Here is a 17,007-nt window from a genome sequence, read left to right on the forward strand (position 1 = left end):
ATATGATTTCACTTTTATGTGGAATCTAAAAAAAAACAAACAAACAAACAAATAAACAAGCTTATAGATACAGAGAAGTGATGGGTAGTTGCCAGAGGCAGTGCTAGGGGAGGATAGAGTGGGTAGGCAAATGGAGTGAAGGGCATCAAAGGGAACAAACTTTCAGTTCAAAATTAAAAATTCACAGGGTGTAATGGACAGCATGGCAACTACAGTTAATAATACTGTATTGCTTATATGAAAGTTGTTAAGCATATCTTAAAAGTTCTCATCCTAAGAAAAAATTTTCTACAACTATGGGTGGTGATGGATGTTAACTTGACTTATTGTAGTGATCATTTTGCAATATATAGAAATAGTGAATCATTATGTTGTGCACATGAAACTAATACAGTGTTGTATGTCAATTATACCTCAATTTAAAAAAAAGGAAGAAAGGGAAAAGAAAAATAATGATTTGTAAAAAATAGAAAAAGAATGAAGTTGGACCCCTATATCAACATATACAATGGCATACCATTTGGCCATAAAGAAAAATAAAATACTGATACATGTTGCAATATAGATCAACCTTGATAATATTATGCTAAGTGAAAGAAACAGTTACAAAAGGCCACATAATGTATGATGCCATTTCCATGAAATATCCAGAATGGGCAAATTCATAGAGACAAAAGATAGGTTAGTGGTTGTCAGGGAATGAGAGAACTGGGGAGTAACTGTTAATGAGTACAGGGTTCCTTTTTTTTTCTAAATAAAGATTTTATTTATTTTTGGGTGAGAGAGAGCAAGTGTGCATGCGCATGAGTGGGGGAGGGGCAGAAGGAGAGGGAAGAGAGAATCCCAAGCAGACTCCCTGCTGAGTGCAGAGCCTGACTCTAGGTGGATCTAAGGACCCTAAGATCATGACCCAAGCCATAACCAAGAGTCTAACACTCAACTGACTGAGCCACCCAGGCACCCCCAGGGCTCCTTTTTTAAAGTGATGACAATGTTCTGAAATTAGACAGTGCTGATGGTATCAAAAGAAAACGTGGTATGAGAAGTAAGAGACAATACTTCTTTAATGATTTTTTTTAAAGAAATGAGAAACACCATATTTAATATCCAACTTTATGGAGGGCACCTCCCAGTTTTAGAAATTTAAAAACATACTTCCCAGTTCAAGGAATAGAATATTTAGGAGGAAGAATTATCTCATAAACTGGTAAAAGCCAAGGCATTTATGTTTCTCTTGTATTCTTTCATTGGTTGGTTCCTATATTCATTCAGCCTCACTGATTCCATAAGTATTTATTCAGCACCTGTCCATATATACCTGCCCTCATCTTATGGTGATAACATTTGAAAAAAATAGAACAAGGTAATCACTGAGGCTAAAAAGAAGGAAATCCATTTGTTGACTCTCTCACACTGCCCCATCACTGCCTTTTAACATAATTGTGGGCTACTTAAAGAAGGGTTTTTAATGTATAATTAATCTATATTTTATGAGGCCAAGTTAAGAGATTGCTTACAGCACAACAAAGGCACTGAATTTGGTGGAAGGGGTTGGCAGACGATAAATGCTATGAAAAAAATGAACACATCTGAAATGCTAATGATAAACAACAATTCAAATGTTTGACAGCAAATTAATACTCTGATCATAACTGGTATATAGCTTAGATACATATATCAGGGATAAATTACTGATGATCTTCAGTACCATCCAGTGAGTGTTTAGTGCTTAGTACAGAATTTAATCTCCAGTAGAATATCTAACAGCATAATTTAGTTCTTGGAAAACACACACACACACCCTTTCATGATGCTCCTAAATTGAGATTTAACCTCTGAACCCTAAAGCAAGCTTTGTTCTGTAAAAGGATCACTATTATAGCTGTGAAGTAAAAAAACTAGATAGTGTGGTGCATAAAATACATTCAGCTAGGAGGTAAATGGCTTGTGTAGATTAGAGCCTACTCAGTGCAAGGTGCTGCCTGAGTGGACAATGGAATCTGGCCCTCGCTAGCACAGGGGATTTCTGCAGATAGAAATGTCATAACACAAAAGGTAACAATGCATGAGAGACCACGGTCAAACTGTTACAGCCACAGGTAGGTCAGACACTCTAAATGTGATAATTGCTAGTTTCTAGGGCTTTAGTGTACCAGACAAAGGGGTCAAATTCAGGGAAAATGACCTAGAAAAAAGAAGTCCAGAGAGAGGGATTTGGGGCCAACAAACTACCCTGAATCACTTCACATCACTGCCCTATGAAGAAAGGGCCAATCCTGCGTATTTTAGAGAAGGCCTAGAGAGGGCTATTTCAAGTGAGAGGTAGGAAGTGCTGAAGAAAAGAAAAGGTGACTTTTTGAATTTCTGCAGCTACCTTTTTCCATTATTTCATCAAATCATACTACGTAATGTTCAAAACTCTATTATGCTTACCAGAGGCAAAAGCATGGCAGGACACAAAACTTGCACAGATAATCCCAACTTTAATCAAGGCCATTCCTCTCAATACTTCGGTCCCTAATACAGTAAAGTTACAAAAACACCTGATTTCGGCCTGATTCCCTAGATGGTTGTATTTTTCCTTGAAGAAAGTGGTCAGCAAAGAATAGGAAAGGAACTGCACATATGCTGGTCTACTAGTTTCTTAGGGTGGCTGTAGACAAGTTACTACAAATTTGGTGGCTTAAAACGACACAAATTTATTCTCTCACATTCAGAAGGCTATAAGTCTAAAATCAAGGTATCAGCAAGGTTGCACTCACTGTGAAGGCTCTAGGGGAGAATCCTTCCCTGCCTTTTCCAGCTTTTGAGAGCTGTTGGCAATCCTTGGCATTCCTTGGCTACATCACTACAATCTCTCCCCCTATGGTCACATTGCTTTCTCCTCTTTGTGTCTTCTCCTCTAACTCTTATAAGGACCCTTGTCATCGGATTAAGGGTCCAACCGTATACTCCGGATGATCTCACCTTGAGATACTTAATTTACATTAAAAAAGACCCTTTTCCCAAATAAGGTCACATTTACAGGTTCTAGGTGGATGTTACCATTCAATCCACTACAGGTAGTCTATTAGATTTTGAATTCTGAACCATAACTGAGTATGTATCTGCTCTGTGACATCATAACCTCTCAAACAAAAACTCTTGAGAAAGAACGGATAGTGACATGATTAGAGTGATTCCCTGCAGTTGACATTTTCTGCCAGTCAGAAACTGCTCCCTCTTTCAACTAAATGGCGACACCTAAACTTTTGTTCACCAAAACTACAGTCAAACATAAAGCACAGTTAAGACCGTGGAAAGAGGTAAGACTGGATCCTTGTTCTTTTAAAATTAAACTGGAAAAACAGTCAAAATTATTTTAATATTTGTTGACCGAATTACAACAATGAAACAAAAAGAGATGATATTTTAGTAACTTGTTTTTTAGTTAAAACACAAAGTGTTTATTTTTAACTTTACTGACTTTTTTAAAGTACTGTCTGATTAAGCTTCTTTGGACACCCATCTGGTCTTGGTTGCCAATTTTCAGGTGAACTGTATTCTTAGAATGTTCTTGGTTTTTTAAAAATCTGCACACTTCATTCAGTCATAAACTTTTTGTCAGTCATGTAGAACCCAAATTGGACTGTGGGATGAGTGGACGGAGAAATAACTAATAAAATAATAGTCACAATTAACTAGTATTTGTACAATAATAGGTTTCATAGAAAACACAGAAAAAATACAAGTGACGATTATGTTGTATACCTGTGAATTTCAATTATTAATTACACTACAACTCACAACTACCCACATCACTAAGAACCAATATATAACATGGCCATATCTGGCTACTTCTTAAGGTTTACATTATAAGATCTTCTAGGGACACTGATTATCACCAGTAATGTATTTCTAGTACTATAGTAAGTGACAGAGAGTATCTACTAAAAGCATTATTTCAGGAACTTAGCCAGTTTTGGTTTAAATGCTTCTAACTATTCAAATGAGAAAAATGTACTCCTTTACTGAGAATCAAAGCCCTGCCTTGATAAATGTTTTCAGTTTTACTGTCCAAATATTTCTTAGTTGATTAAGTTTTAATTGATCTAAATATTCACAAATTATTTGTCCAAACAATCATCCATCAACATTTTATTGCTCAGAAACAAAAGTTTGCCTATTTAAGCACACTTCCTAATTAAAAATAAGTCAAGCCAGTCATTGGTTTGGCCATCTATCAACCCCCCAGCTATTGTTCTGGCTGACTGCACATTTCATTCTTTGGCTATGAAAGATACACTAATTATTGAATATTAAAAGCAATGAACATTTGAAATTTACTGTGAATAGAAGCAATAATCAAGGCTAAAAAAACCAGGTTGCCAAAAGCCCCAGTTTGAACATGGTACAACATTCTAAATTTAATACACTTTTCTGGTTTTTATTACCATCAGCACTGCAGTCATCAGAGGGTGTCCAAGTTAAGGAGAACTCAGACAAAGCTCACTGCGGCAGCAATAAGAAAGATCTATTTCAACGAGACCATCTAATCAGCTGCTGTTCATCAATGAAATATTTTCACCATAAAAAATGTTGGCTGCCACATAATTGCTAAAGTTAAATGAAATTAACCTTAGAATGGATTGGTTTATTGAGTTACTTTACCCTTATAGATACATTGCTTGAGGTCATAGGAAGGCCAAAACGGAGTGGCTTCTGCACCTAAGCAACCCCTTAACTTATCATCTCCATCCTTCTTCCTCTTTTATCATCTTTTCCCTCTTTTGTCTCCTTCTCCTTAATGCAAGCTCAGGAGGTAGATATGCAGGGTAGTGTATGAGTCTAGTTTCTTTTCCTGCCTCAGTCAAGGTACCAACAGAGATCAGCATAGGTAACACTCAACCGTTTCCTTCAAAGACCACCACCTCGCCCATGGCCAAGACAGCTCCAGTTTCCCTACAGCAGGCAGGCGACTGGATTTTGTTACATGATTTAATTTTACCATGAGCAATTTGGAGATACTTATGTATGAATTATCGTCATCCATGACCTGAGATGATGAAGAATGTTAAGTCTTTTGTTTTGAAGATCTGAACTGTTATAAAACAGCTGAACTTCCAGGATGAAGGCCCCAAACAATATTTATGAAGCAATCAAGTTTGATGGGCTAAAATCTGGAGTTACTGTATTATTCTCTTGGAAGCTCTTCATAATAATCTATATTTAAAGTGCATCTTTTTCACATGTAGGGGAGGAATGATATGGGAGTAAGAAAGCTTATAATAATATGTCATTTACTGCTTGGGGATATACAGCTTACCAACCCAGGGTTATTTACCATAAAATGTCACTATTCAGAATGTTTTATAACCTACTTATAATAAATGGAAAATTTGCATATTAACTTTTAGAGCAGAAATATTGTTATTAATTATTCTCATTATGGAACCTGAAACCAATTATATTAAAATTAGAGTCACAAATGTATGCATAATTGCAGTATACAACATTATGCTTTTAGATGTTAACAGTAAATCAACATCATGATGACATCAAGGAAGCTTATAACTAAAAAATTAAAAACAAAAAAATTAATGATGGAGATAATATATTAAAGGTTATAAAACACATTAAAAAATTCCAAGTTTGATGGAACACTACATCAAAAACTAATGATGTAATATATGGTGATTAACATAATAAAATTAAAAAACAAATTCCAAGTTTGTGTCTCTAAAGGAAGTATGTTATCATCCACCCAAATCTATGGTTTGAACATGAATTCCGCTAGGAAATTTTAGTTTTAGGTGTCATGGGGGAACCATACACAGCAAATGCCATGTAATGGGTATCTGCTCAGGAATTAGGTGATCAGGTCCCTATGGGTTCCCTTCCTCCCACTGCATCCTCGGTGAAAGTTATCTCATTTCACTAATTCTCAGATTCTTCACCTATAAAATAAAAATACCCAGCCTCAGTTCCTAGTTCAGTGCGCCCTTGCTCGCCTCTGCTTTAGACTCACCTTGATTTATAAGAAAACACCCCTTCATCTTTCTCTAACACTTCGTAGCTTCAAGTCTATTTTTATACTTTGTATAAATTCATCTATAGGACAATCTTGGCTTATATTAAGAACTAAATGGAACAATGTTTCCAAAGTCCTTAGCAGTAATAAAATTATAATAAACATTATAATAATAGCTAACATTTATTCAACCCTTAATGTGTGCTAGATAATGATATAGGAATTTTAATAGGATTAATTCATTTGATCCTTACAACAAAGGAGGTATGGTTATTAACCCCATTTTATGGAGAAAGAAACTGAGGCAGAGAGAAGTATCTTGTCCAAGGTCACAGGATTATAGAAGGGGCTGAATTTCAAAGAAGCGAAATTTAACTCCAGAGCTTGTGATCTTATCCATTAGGCCTAAGCTCTTAATAAATGTTAGTTATAACCTGATGGTCACCACAGGGGGAGATAGGCAAGGGCATGGGTGAAATAGGAATTCAGATTTAAAAAATTTCTCTCTCTCTCTCTATATGTACATATATAAAAATACATATATATGGTTTGTGCATTATATATTACTTTAGAAATATAAAAAATTAAACTTTACAATGTAAACTAAATGTCTAATTATATTTTCTAAAAGTTGAAAGAATGCAGAAAAATAAACAAATGTTGATTATTATTTTTATTTTACAAAGATGGGAAAGAGAAGGACAGGGAAGAGAAGAGAGAAAAGTAGAGAAACAGTTATTACATAGCTTTCTCAAGCAAGGAAATATTCTGGGACTTTGCCTATGCTGCATAATTTAATCTTCATAACAACCCTAAGAGGTAATTATGGTTATCCTCACAATGTTGATGATAAGTCTGAATTTTAGAAACCTTATGGACACCTAAAGTGAAATGGAACCATGAACAGCATTCCATTCCATCTAAACTTAGGCAATATAGTATCTCAGCTTCTCAAACCCACATAATCAATTTAAAAAAAAATAGTTATTTGACTATATTCTAAGTATCTAAGTGTGTATTGTAATTTACTTTGAAAAATATGTTCATATATTTCTCAGACATATGCCCATATGTGTGAGAAAAAATTGTCCTGCTGAATTACCATGCACGATGATTCTCAAACAGATTTAACTTGGGATACTTGTCTGGGGAAGTGGGCGGCTGGGCTGATGAGGCTGTAGCACTTCATTCTGCATAGACAAAGCATCTTGAAATATCCCCACCATTAAGCGGTGGAAATAATGAACTCAAAGTCTCTCCACTCCTGGACTTATCATCTGATTCAGCAGCCTATGTAAGAATTAAAGATCATTCAACCTGCTTTTCCCCTTGGATGAATGGGAGATTAAGGCAAGGCTATTTCTAAAACATTTTACTGAAGCTAAGTATATACTAAGGCCAAGTTTTCAGGAGTTGGATGGCATGTTTGATGCATTCCCTACATGAATTATTTTTTATTAGGCTAAGGCCTCCTGCCCCAACATATACCCTTATCTGGAATAAGATGTCAACTGTCTTCCACATAACTTCAGGATGGAAATGCTTGCACCCTCTTCCAAAGCACTCCCAAAGGATCATCAGAAAGTATTTGAACTCAGTGGTTCAAATCATGACTTAAATATGGCCTGATGAATTTAACATCCACTCTTATTATTTATTCACTTATTTAACAACTATTATTGCAAGTTCACTAAGGGGTGGGTACTGGGTAGACTCTGGTTAAAAAAAAAAAAACAACAACAAAACTTTTTTTTAAAAGATCTTATTTATTTGAGAGTGAGATAGAGTGCAGGGGCACATGAGTGGGGGAAGGGACAGAGGGGGAGGGAGAGGGAGAGAGAGGATTCCAAGCAGACACCTGATGCGGGGCTTGACCCCACAACCCTGACATTATGACCTGGGCCAAAATCAAGAGTCTGACGCTTAACTGACTGAGCCACGCAAGTGCCCCAACCCCGGTAAATTAATCAATGAGGTTTTGTGGTCCTAGATATAACAGAAGGAGTAAACAGTAGAAGGGGTATGGGTAGTCTTGTGACAGCAAGAAAAATGAATGCTAATGGCTTAATATTGCAGGGGGACTGAAAAAACGTGATCCAAATTGCATTACAACAATGTATGCTCATGAAAATGTCCACATCTCATCAAGAGGGACTTAAATTATGCTATGGCTTTTTAATAAGAAAGGATTTCTATCCTAACGATATTGAATGAAAAAAATAGTGGGGAGGAGTAGGTTCTCAAAGGCATCATCCCCATTAATGAGATATTTTGCTTATGTAAATTAATTCATTCTTAAAAAATGCTAAATACAAGAGATTATCAAATTCTGTCTGCAAAGCAGCATTAAAAGATTTAAAAATCATCCATAAACAATGTCTACCTTATAAGACTGCCCTATAGATAAATTTATATAAAGTATAAAGTGAGACTTGAAGGTATGACATGTTAGATAAAGATGAAGGGATGTTTTCTTATCAATCAAGGCGAGTCTAAAGCAGAGGCGAGCAAAGGTGCACTGAACTAGGAGCAGAGGTTGGTTTTCCTTGGCTGTCACTTATTCACTGTGTAAATAACCATGAGTAATTCAGTTACTCTAATTTTAATTTTCATTTTTAAAATGATACAGGCCAGGAATCTTTTAAGGTCTGTTTCAGCCATAAAATCATATGATTAAAAATGAAGAAGTATTTTCACTTGCATATTATGGTGCAGTAAGTATGGTCAAAAGACAACATTTTTTCCCCTCACTGATTATGAAAATGTTTGGGGTGAAAGCAATTAGTCAGTAACATTCAGGAGATGACACTGTCATTGTTGACTTAATATCACTGAAGAAAAGTATTTTATTCTAAACAATTAAAATTGGTTTTTGAATAAAGGCAACATCTTTTTAAAAAATTTATTTAGGGCACCTGAGTGGCTCAGTCATTAAGCGTCTGCCTTTGGCTCAGGTCATGATCCCAGGGTCCTGGGATCGAGCCCCACATCGGGCTCCCTGCTCAGCGGGAAGCCTGCTTCTCCTTCTCCCACTTCCCCTGCTTGTGTTCCCTCTCTCACTGTCTCTCTCTCTGTCAAATAAATAAATAAAATCTTAAAAAAATTTTATTTAAAAAGGATAGGAAAAAAAGTCTAGAAACTGCAGAGTGAAGACCGACAGGCTGGATTCTAGAAAATGACTAGAATATAAAGGCATGGGTTTATAAAAATACATCATTCCCAAAATAATTTTATTTCACTAAAGATGAAATGAATTAAAGAATTCATTTATTCATACATATAAAGTGTTCTAGACTTTGCAGATATAAGGATGGACAAAATAATCTCAGTTCTCTTAGAACTTAGATTCTATCATAGCGATTAAATAATGAGAGAAAATAAATATATAAAATCATGCTAGGTTGTATTAAGTCCTAATGAATGAAAGAGAGGATGCTGTTATATACAAGTAGAGGGCTGGAAGAAGGTAAGCAGAAAAGAACAGAAATGATAGGAATTACTTCTTAGGTTAGACGGGGTGAAGTGAAAACCTTCTCTTAGGAGCTCATACCTAAATTGAGAAGGAAGGATCATGAAAAGTGAGTATGTAAAGGATCATGAGAAAAGCATGTAAAGCAGAGGGAATTAAAGTATCAAGGCTCTAGTGCAAAAGATAGATTCTCATTTTCAAGAAATTAAAATGAGACCATGGTAATGAATTTGAGATTTATTCTAAGTGCAGTAGAATGCATAAAACAGAAAGTGGAATGATCTCATTTACATGTTTAAAAGATTAATCTGCCTGCTTTATGATAAATGGTTAAAGAAGATGTAGAGAAGATGCATAGAAACCAGGTAGGAGGGGTGCTGAAGAAAAAATACATCTTGATTTTACCAAGGCATTTGACAAAGATATTCACTACTTTAAGAGTACATAGGAGAAACTGGGGTTCAATTACAGTATATTTGGGAAAATTTGTAGCTAACTGAACAAGAATATGCAAAGAATATCGATTTAAAAGTTCAATCTCATCTTGTTTCAGTGGAAGTTCTGACTGGCATGCTGCCCTGTCCTGGTCAACCTGTTGTATCAATTATTTGAATGTACACATGCTTATCAAATTTTCTGCTGACATTAAAGAAGGAGGACAATCAATATGTCAGATTAAAAAAAAGATTTAAAACAAGTTCAACTGTGAGGGAACAAAGGGCCATCAGTCAGAAGGTGAATTTAATAGGGGTAAATATGATATTCTCAATTTAGGTTAACAAGATAACATGGTTGGGTAGCTTGGGATTAATAGACATCCATAAAAATCAATCCTCAGATTTTACAGGACCGTATGTTCAAAATAAGGTTATGATGTGAGACTGGGGCTTTAAAAAAAGATGAATATCAATGTCAGCTGCATTCACTGAAAAATAAGTTCACATTGTAAGCTACTACTGTTCCCACTGTCCTCTGCAAAGGTCAAGGCACATGCATAGAATTGGGTACATTTCGATAAGGTCACAATTTAATAGATAAATTTACATAAATGGTGTGTCACGAAGAAGATAGTTGTAGATTAAATACTTGGAAAAGATGACAATTATAAATCAAGGGACATGATCATGTTTTCACATATTTGAAGCCTAACCAGAATCGTACAGTTAGAATGATGGAAATTTAGATATTTAGCCCAATTTTAAGAAAGAGATACTGGGTCTGTTTTTGTACTTTTGAAAAACTAGAGCAGTCTACCATGGGTCAGGATGCTTTGTGATGAATAGGTGAGATCTCTGTTTTTAGAACTTCTTGAACAACTATCAGCCATGGATTCTTGAAGTGGCAGGATGCCTACATTACCCATTAAATGGGATAAGCAAAGTGAACTCCAAACATTGGTCCTCAGGCCAGCTCAGCCACAAAATGAACGACAGAGCTTTTCCGTAGGCTAAAATAATGTAATTAAATGACCACCCTCAAATATGATATTCTGTCTTTTGGATAGTTTTGGTAGTAGAAATGCCTGGACTCTTACAAAAGGATAGTCTTAAGAGTTGGTAATTTGTTTTTTTTTTTTTCAATGTAATAAATTAGAAAGATAGGGTTAGTAATGCTATATCAACCTTTATTTTTTGTTGTTACTATTGCTATCTTAAAAATTTTCTTATACTATGAAATCCAAAAATCAAAGAAGTAATCTCACTGAGTGCAGAGATCTCCCTACTCTGAGAATCAAAGATTCCATGATTATTTTTCAAAATGAATCCAACAAAATTCACTTGTCATTCCTAAAAAATAAGTATAGGTATTAGACTTGCATTAAACCAAGAGAAATAGTTCGGTTCTATAGCACTCAATTGGACATATTATCCTTCTATTATTCTGCACATCTAAGAATATTTGGCAGATTCTATCAGGAAATATCCACAAACAAAATAATCTTGGAATCCTATATATGCCTAATACTCAGAAACTTCATTTCTCAACTAGTAAAAATGCCACCTGATGGCAATAATAGATTAAGCACTGGATATTAGATATATTTGATGTTGAGTTCCCAGAGAGGATTTTGTTAATGAGAATATTCTACAGTGTTACTGCCAACAGACTTTGTAATTATGAAACCTTTGACATTAATGCACTGCTGTATGAGTTGGGATTTTACACAAGGAAATATATAATCATATGCAAATACATAAACCCTTAAAAATGTAGCTGAACATCAGTTCTCAAAGGCATCTATACTCAAATGTGTACTCACTGCTCTTGCCTGTGGATTTTATTTTCAACTTGCTATTTCTAAATTCCACTTTCTTTGATTGCTCATGAACTTTTATTAGATGATGGTCTTAAGAGATGACAATTTATTTTTTAAATGTTCTAAACTGGAAATATAAAAGATATGTTGTAGAAGTTAACACTTTGTCTCTACTTTTTGTTGTTATTATAGTGGTTTTAAAAATTTTCCTAATCTATAAAATAAGAAAAAAACCGGAGAACTATAGGATTAATAGACTACCAACCTTCTTTGCAACTCTGAGCTTTATGGTTAAATACTTCTCAAATTGACTATTACAGGCAGTTCAATTGCTTGCTTATACACACTCTATAATGTGTGTATGTCTATGTGTATAATTTCTTGGTATGTAAATTTGTTTGTGTATAAATTTGAGTGTGTGTGAATTTATATATGTATAGAGAGTCCCATAACAGACTATCATATAATCAAACTGTCTTCAACTTTATAAAAGCAGAATACATCTTTCCACTTAGATTTACAATTTATCCTGTAAGCAAGATATTACCCAAATATGAAAAAAAAGGTAAAGATCATATAACAAATTAAAATCTATTTAGTTTTTAAAAGTAAACTGTTTGCAGGAGGAGAAGAATGAAGGGGGAAGTCAGAGGGGGAGACGAACCATGAGAGACTATGGACTCTGAGAAACAAACTGAGGGTTCTAGAGGGGAAGGGGGTGGGGGGATGGGTTAGCCTGGTGATGGGTATTAAAGAGGGCACGTACTGCATGGAGCACTGGGTGTTATACACAAACAATGAATCATGGAACACTACATCAAAAACTAATGATGTAATGTATGGTGATTAACATAACATAATAATTTAAAAAATAAATAAATAAATATGCAAAAAAAAAAAAAAAGAAACTGTTTTAAAGGCTTAATGGCACAAAAACTCGAAGTAACATTTGCAGCATGATGTAATTGCTACTTACAGGCAAACTGAAGCTTTGCTTCTCTGCTAACAATTGTTCCAAATGAGTTTGTTGCTATGCACTGGTACGTTCCAGCATCTTGGGTTTTATTGGGGTTATTGATCAACAAGCTGCCTTCAACAACACGGTAGCGGAAATCCACACCAATGTCAACATCTGTTCCATTTAATTTCCACCTATAGTATAGAAATGCCAGTAGATAAAGCCTTGTAATATTAATCAATATTTCTGAATCATCTAAATTATATAAAAACTATAAATAGCAGGAAGTACCATCTGTGACTTTTTTAACCGTGGCAAAAAAAAAAAAAAAGAAGAAATGCTCTACCCAGCAATGGTGACAACTTAAGTGCTATGGAAAGAGCATGTCTTTTACAGTAAACAATGATATTAAAATTTTAACACCTCCTTTTCTGGTTAATCTGATACTACACAAGCTTCACTTTTTTTTTTTTTTTTTAATCCCCATAGCATCTTGTACAACTTTCTTCAAAGAGGGCTCCTCAGCAAAAGTCCTTTTTCTAGTTTGAAGCTAATCTTTTTTTTTTCCCCTCCTAGTTTATAGTTATTCTTTAAATGGGTCTATACAGATGACAGAATACACCACTTTCAGGTAGATTGCTGAGTATTTGATGGAATTGCAGCAGAGTTGCTTTGATTTGGTCCTTAGTATGACTGAAATGGCTGACTGCAAAGCAGAGGAACTCTATTGATCTAAAGCTGTCTTAGGGACCAAACTAGTCTTAACCATGGATCACTTTGAAGATCTTAGCCAATGGCACTGAAACATCAATCAACCATCCAGTAAACTGCAGATCAGGCCAAGGTAACAGAGGCAAAGAGTTTTGTTGTTCTGTTTGTTTACTTGAATCATCTATTGTATCTGACTCTAGTGTTTGGCCCTATAAATAAATTTTACTGGGACTCACACATTTAAACAGTAAAGCTTTACTAACAAGATCTACTTCTTTTTCTTTTTTCTTTTTTTTTCTCTTTTTTTTGCAGTCAATAACATTCCCAAAAGAGCTTATTTTAACCAAATTGTCTTCCTTTGAATACTTAGGAACTTTTGAGCTAATACAATTCAATGGCTATGTGTCTTATTTTTTTCTCCCCTTCCCTCCCGAATTCTACACAAATATCATAGTTGAAACTTCTGAAATATCAACAGTCTCACAGTAGCATTCATCACATTGGGGGACCAAAAAATAAGGAAACACTGAAGCACAAAGGAAATTGATAAGAAACAATAACAGGACTGAGAATGAGAGACTTTCATTTTTATCTCCTTCAATCAGTAAAAAACAAAAGCCATTTAAAATGTATTTGTGTACATACACGCGCATTGTGCATCCTCTCATAAATTCTGGAGTACTACGGCTGTAATGTACAGTGTAAAAGGATTTAAATGAAAAAATGCAATACAGTTTGTTTCAAGATTTTGGATATTTGGTATCCACAAAAGCAGAAGTTTAAGGATGATCCTTTTCTGTCAAGATCTCTCTCACACTTCAAGGTCAATTTTAAGTCATACTTCTTCCAATGAAGTATTTTTCAATATTCCTAGTCAAAAAAAAATTTTTTTTAAAGATTTTATTTATTTATTTGACACAGAGAGACACAGCGAGAGAGGGAACACAAGCAGGGGGAGTGGGAGAGGGAGAAGCAGGTTTCCTGCTGAGCAGGGAGCCCAATGCGGGGCTTGATCGCAGGACCCTGGGATCATGACCTGAGCCAAAGGCAGATGCTTAATGACTGAGCCACCCAGGCACCCCATTCCTAGTCAAAATTAATCGAAGTTTTCCACAGACTCCTATAGGATTCTCTCTGCTCTATTATGTAGGAATTCTGCCTTCACTGTAGATAATTTGCCTAGATCACTTTTGTATTGTCCCTACAGCAGTCTAGACCTTGACACTTTCTTGAGCTCAATAAATGCCTGTGGAACCTGACTAAATATTCTACTTCTCTGCTGTATAGTTTAGCTTTGAGCATAAACAGTTTATGAAGCATTCTAGCCCACTACAGCATGGTGGTGTATGTTTGTTCACATCTATGTCTTTGAAATGCAAAAATGTAGAGACATGAGGGGCAGGAAAGGTAGGTCAAAATCACAAAATGGGACATAGCTCTTTATGTGTTCGTTTATAAGAAGATGGGTATTAGAAACGGACATTGTTTTTAAGCTTGACAGTAATTCTGTGTTCTGACACAGACATGAAAGTAATAAGTAATAAAAGGAGAAAGCCAGGTTCTTTTTTAGCAGGTCTATATGAACATGAATCTCTAGAAATGACTGCCTGCCCTGGACATTTTTTTTTTTTTTTTTGAGTGAGCTGATCACGTCTTGGCTTTAACTCTCACTTCAAATGATAGTGGAGCAATTTAATATGACAAATCTAAGAACTCAAAGAGGAAATTGCAATATAATGTGAGCTGCAAGCAGAATGTGGAATTTAGAAATGGACCATGTGAGCCTTTTTAGAAAAGTGGTTGTGGGGATAATGAGAACACCTCTGTAGGTTTGTCTGCACTAGTCATCTCAACTAAATGCTCTGCAGAAAGTCCTTTAATCTATTTTATTGCCTGCTTTTACATACAAATAGCAAAGGAAAAGGGATTTTTTAGAAAATAAAGTGCTTGCTGTGAAATGCAGTTGAGACTAGATTACAAAGCACTATACCCAGTTTTATTGCAATGCAGTCAGTGTTCATTCCCACTGAATGTGGATTGCACTGAATTCCTTATCCTATCCCATACTGGAACACTCTTGAAAAATCACAGTTTATTTTCAATGTTTGAATCATCTTTTAACTACTGGTAATAGAGACAATGCCCATGTGGAGCAAAGAGAGATTTTCCCTGGGGTCAGGACAAATTAGTTAGTCTCATAAACTGATTTCTGAATCACTTGGGGAACCATAACTCAACTCTTTCCAGAGAGTCAGGTTGTGCCCAACTAAATACTGACACTATGAAGTTCTGGGAGGTACAATTTTCCAGACTTTGCTGGGAAGCTATCTATAGAATTTGTTGTAATAAACCCCTCTTTCTTTGTTCACAGTCTCAACTTTGGAATGGAAGAATGGGCAAGACCTTTGTGACTTGGAATTTGTTGTTTATAAACTAAGTTGAACACAAACCTCACAGCAAAAGTACTCCAGCCAAGCACTTGAACGTCCATTCTGTCTGGAAAGGGAAGCTGAGTGCAATAAGTAATGTCACAAGTCTTTAAGAAACTCTAATACAAGGAAAGTTGGCAAAAGTTAACACTTTTTAAATTTTTCTGGGTCTAGGTCAATCCTTTCAAAGTTGAGGGGCAGGAAACAATGAAAAGAGAAGGCTCAGTTGAGGGAATAAACACAAAGAAGAGAGGTCAGTTGTGGTGTTTGAGGAAAAACCTAATGCTGAAAATCCCCATGGAGAGTTCACCTTGAATTTCTCCTACTTGTTTGTCCTCCTCAAAGTCAGCCTGAGCACTGAAAAAGTGTAGCCAGACAGATGTTTGAAAATACCTATCTCTCCATTCTATCCCTTACTCTTTCCTTCAACAAGAGGGAGTTTTTAGCTCCTAGGTAGCAACTGGCTATTATGTTATAGAGAAACTGCCAAAGGTATAAAGGAAAACACAGTACCCTGCAACCAACTGCTGGTGCATTTGATTAAAAGTTTTCTTCTCAGCTTTTCCAGGCAATCTTTAAAAACATAATAGGTTTCTGTTCCACTGCTTATTTTAAATAACAAAGCAGGCCCCTGTTTCTTGAAACACAATGTTATAAAAGCAATGTTAATTAAAGGTCACAGTTTCGGGGGGGGGGGGGGGGGGGCGGGGAAAACGAAGCAGCAACTTGCCAAATTCTGCCGCAGAATTTGTTTTCATTTATGGCTAACATCTGAACTTACACTTGGCTCTGTACTAAAAAATAGGCCCATTTAACTCATCATTTATGTATGTAGGAACCTTTGCCTCTTGTATTTATCTTTTACTATATAACACATCTTAAAATATCTGATTTAACCTTGAATTCAACATATTCTAGGGAGAATAAGTGCACATTCTGGTTTGACCAGGACAGTGGTAGTTTTACACCTGCTCTCCTAGAATAATTATTAACAGTGGCCTTTTACTCTCAGAACTGTCCTGGTTTGAATGATAAATTATATATCCATTAGAGAGGGTTTTCCTTTCTTTCCTTTCCTTCCTTTCTTTCTTTTTCTTCCTTCCTTCCCTCCTTTTTCTTTCTTTCTTTTCTTTCTTTCTTTCTTTCTTTCTTTCTTTCTTTCTTTCTTTCTTT

The 17,007-nt window shown here is 35.5% G+C and overlaps 1 protein-coding gene across 1 annotated transcript in view; it reads right to left on the bottom strand.

Moving 5' to 3' along the window:
• The window catches only part of CNTN4 (contactin 4), a 308,099-nt gene that overhangs the window by 286,152 nt on the left and 4,940 nt on the right, over positions 1 to 17,007 (bottom strand). The window contains exon 3 of the mRNA XM_034997401.1: positions 12,713 to 12,888. Coding sequence (XP_034853292.1) covers positions 12,713 to 12,888 — 176 coding nt within the window. The remainder of the gene's footprint in view (positions 1 to 12,712; positions 12,889 to 17,007) is intronic.

This window comes from Mirounga leonina, unplaced genomic scaffold (genome assembly GCF_011800145.1).
Source record: "Mirounga leonina isolate KUSES-001 unplaced genomic scaffold, KU_Mleo_1.0 Mir_94, whole genome shotgun sequence".
NCBI classification, from domain to species: domain Eukaryota; kingdom Metazoa; phylum Chordata; class Mammalia; order Carnivora; family Phocidae; genus Mirounga; species Mirounga leonina.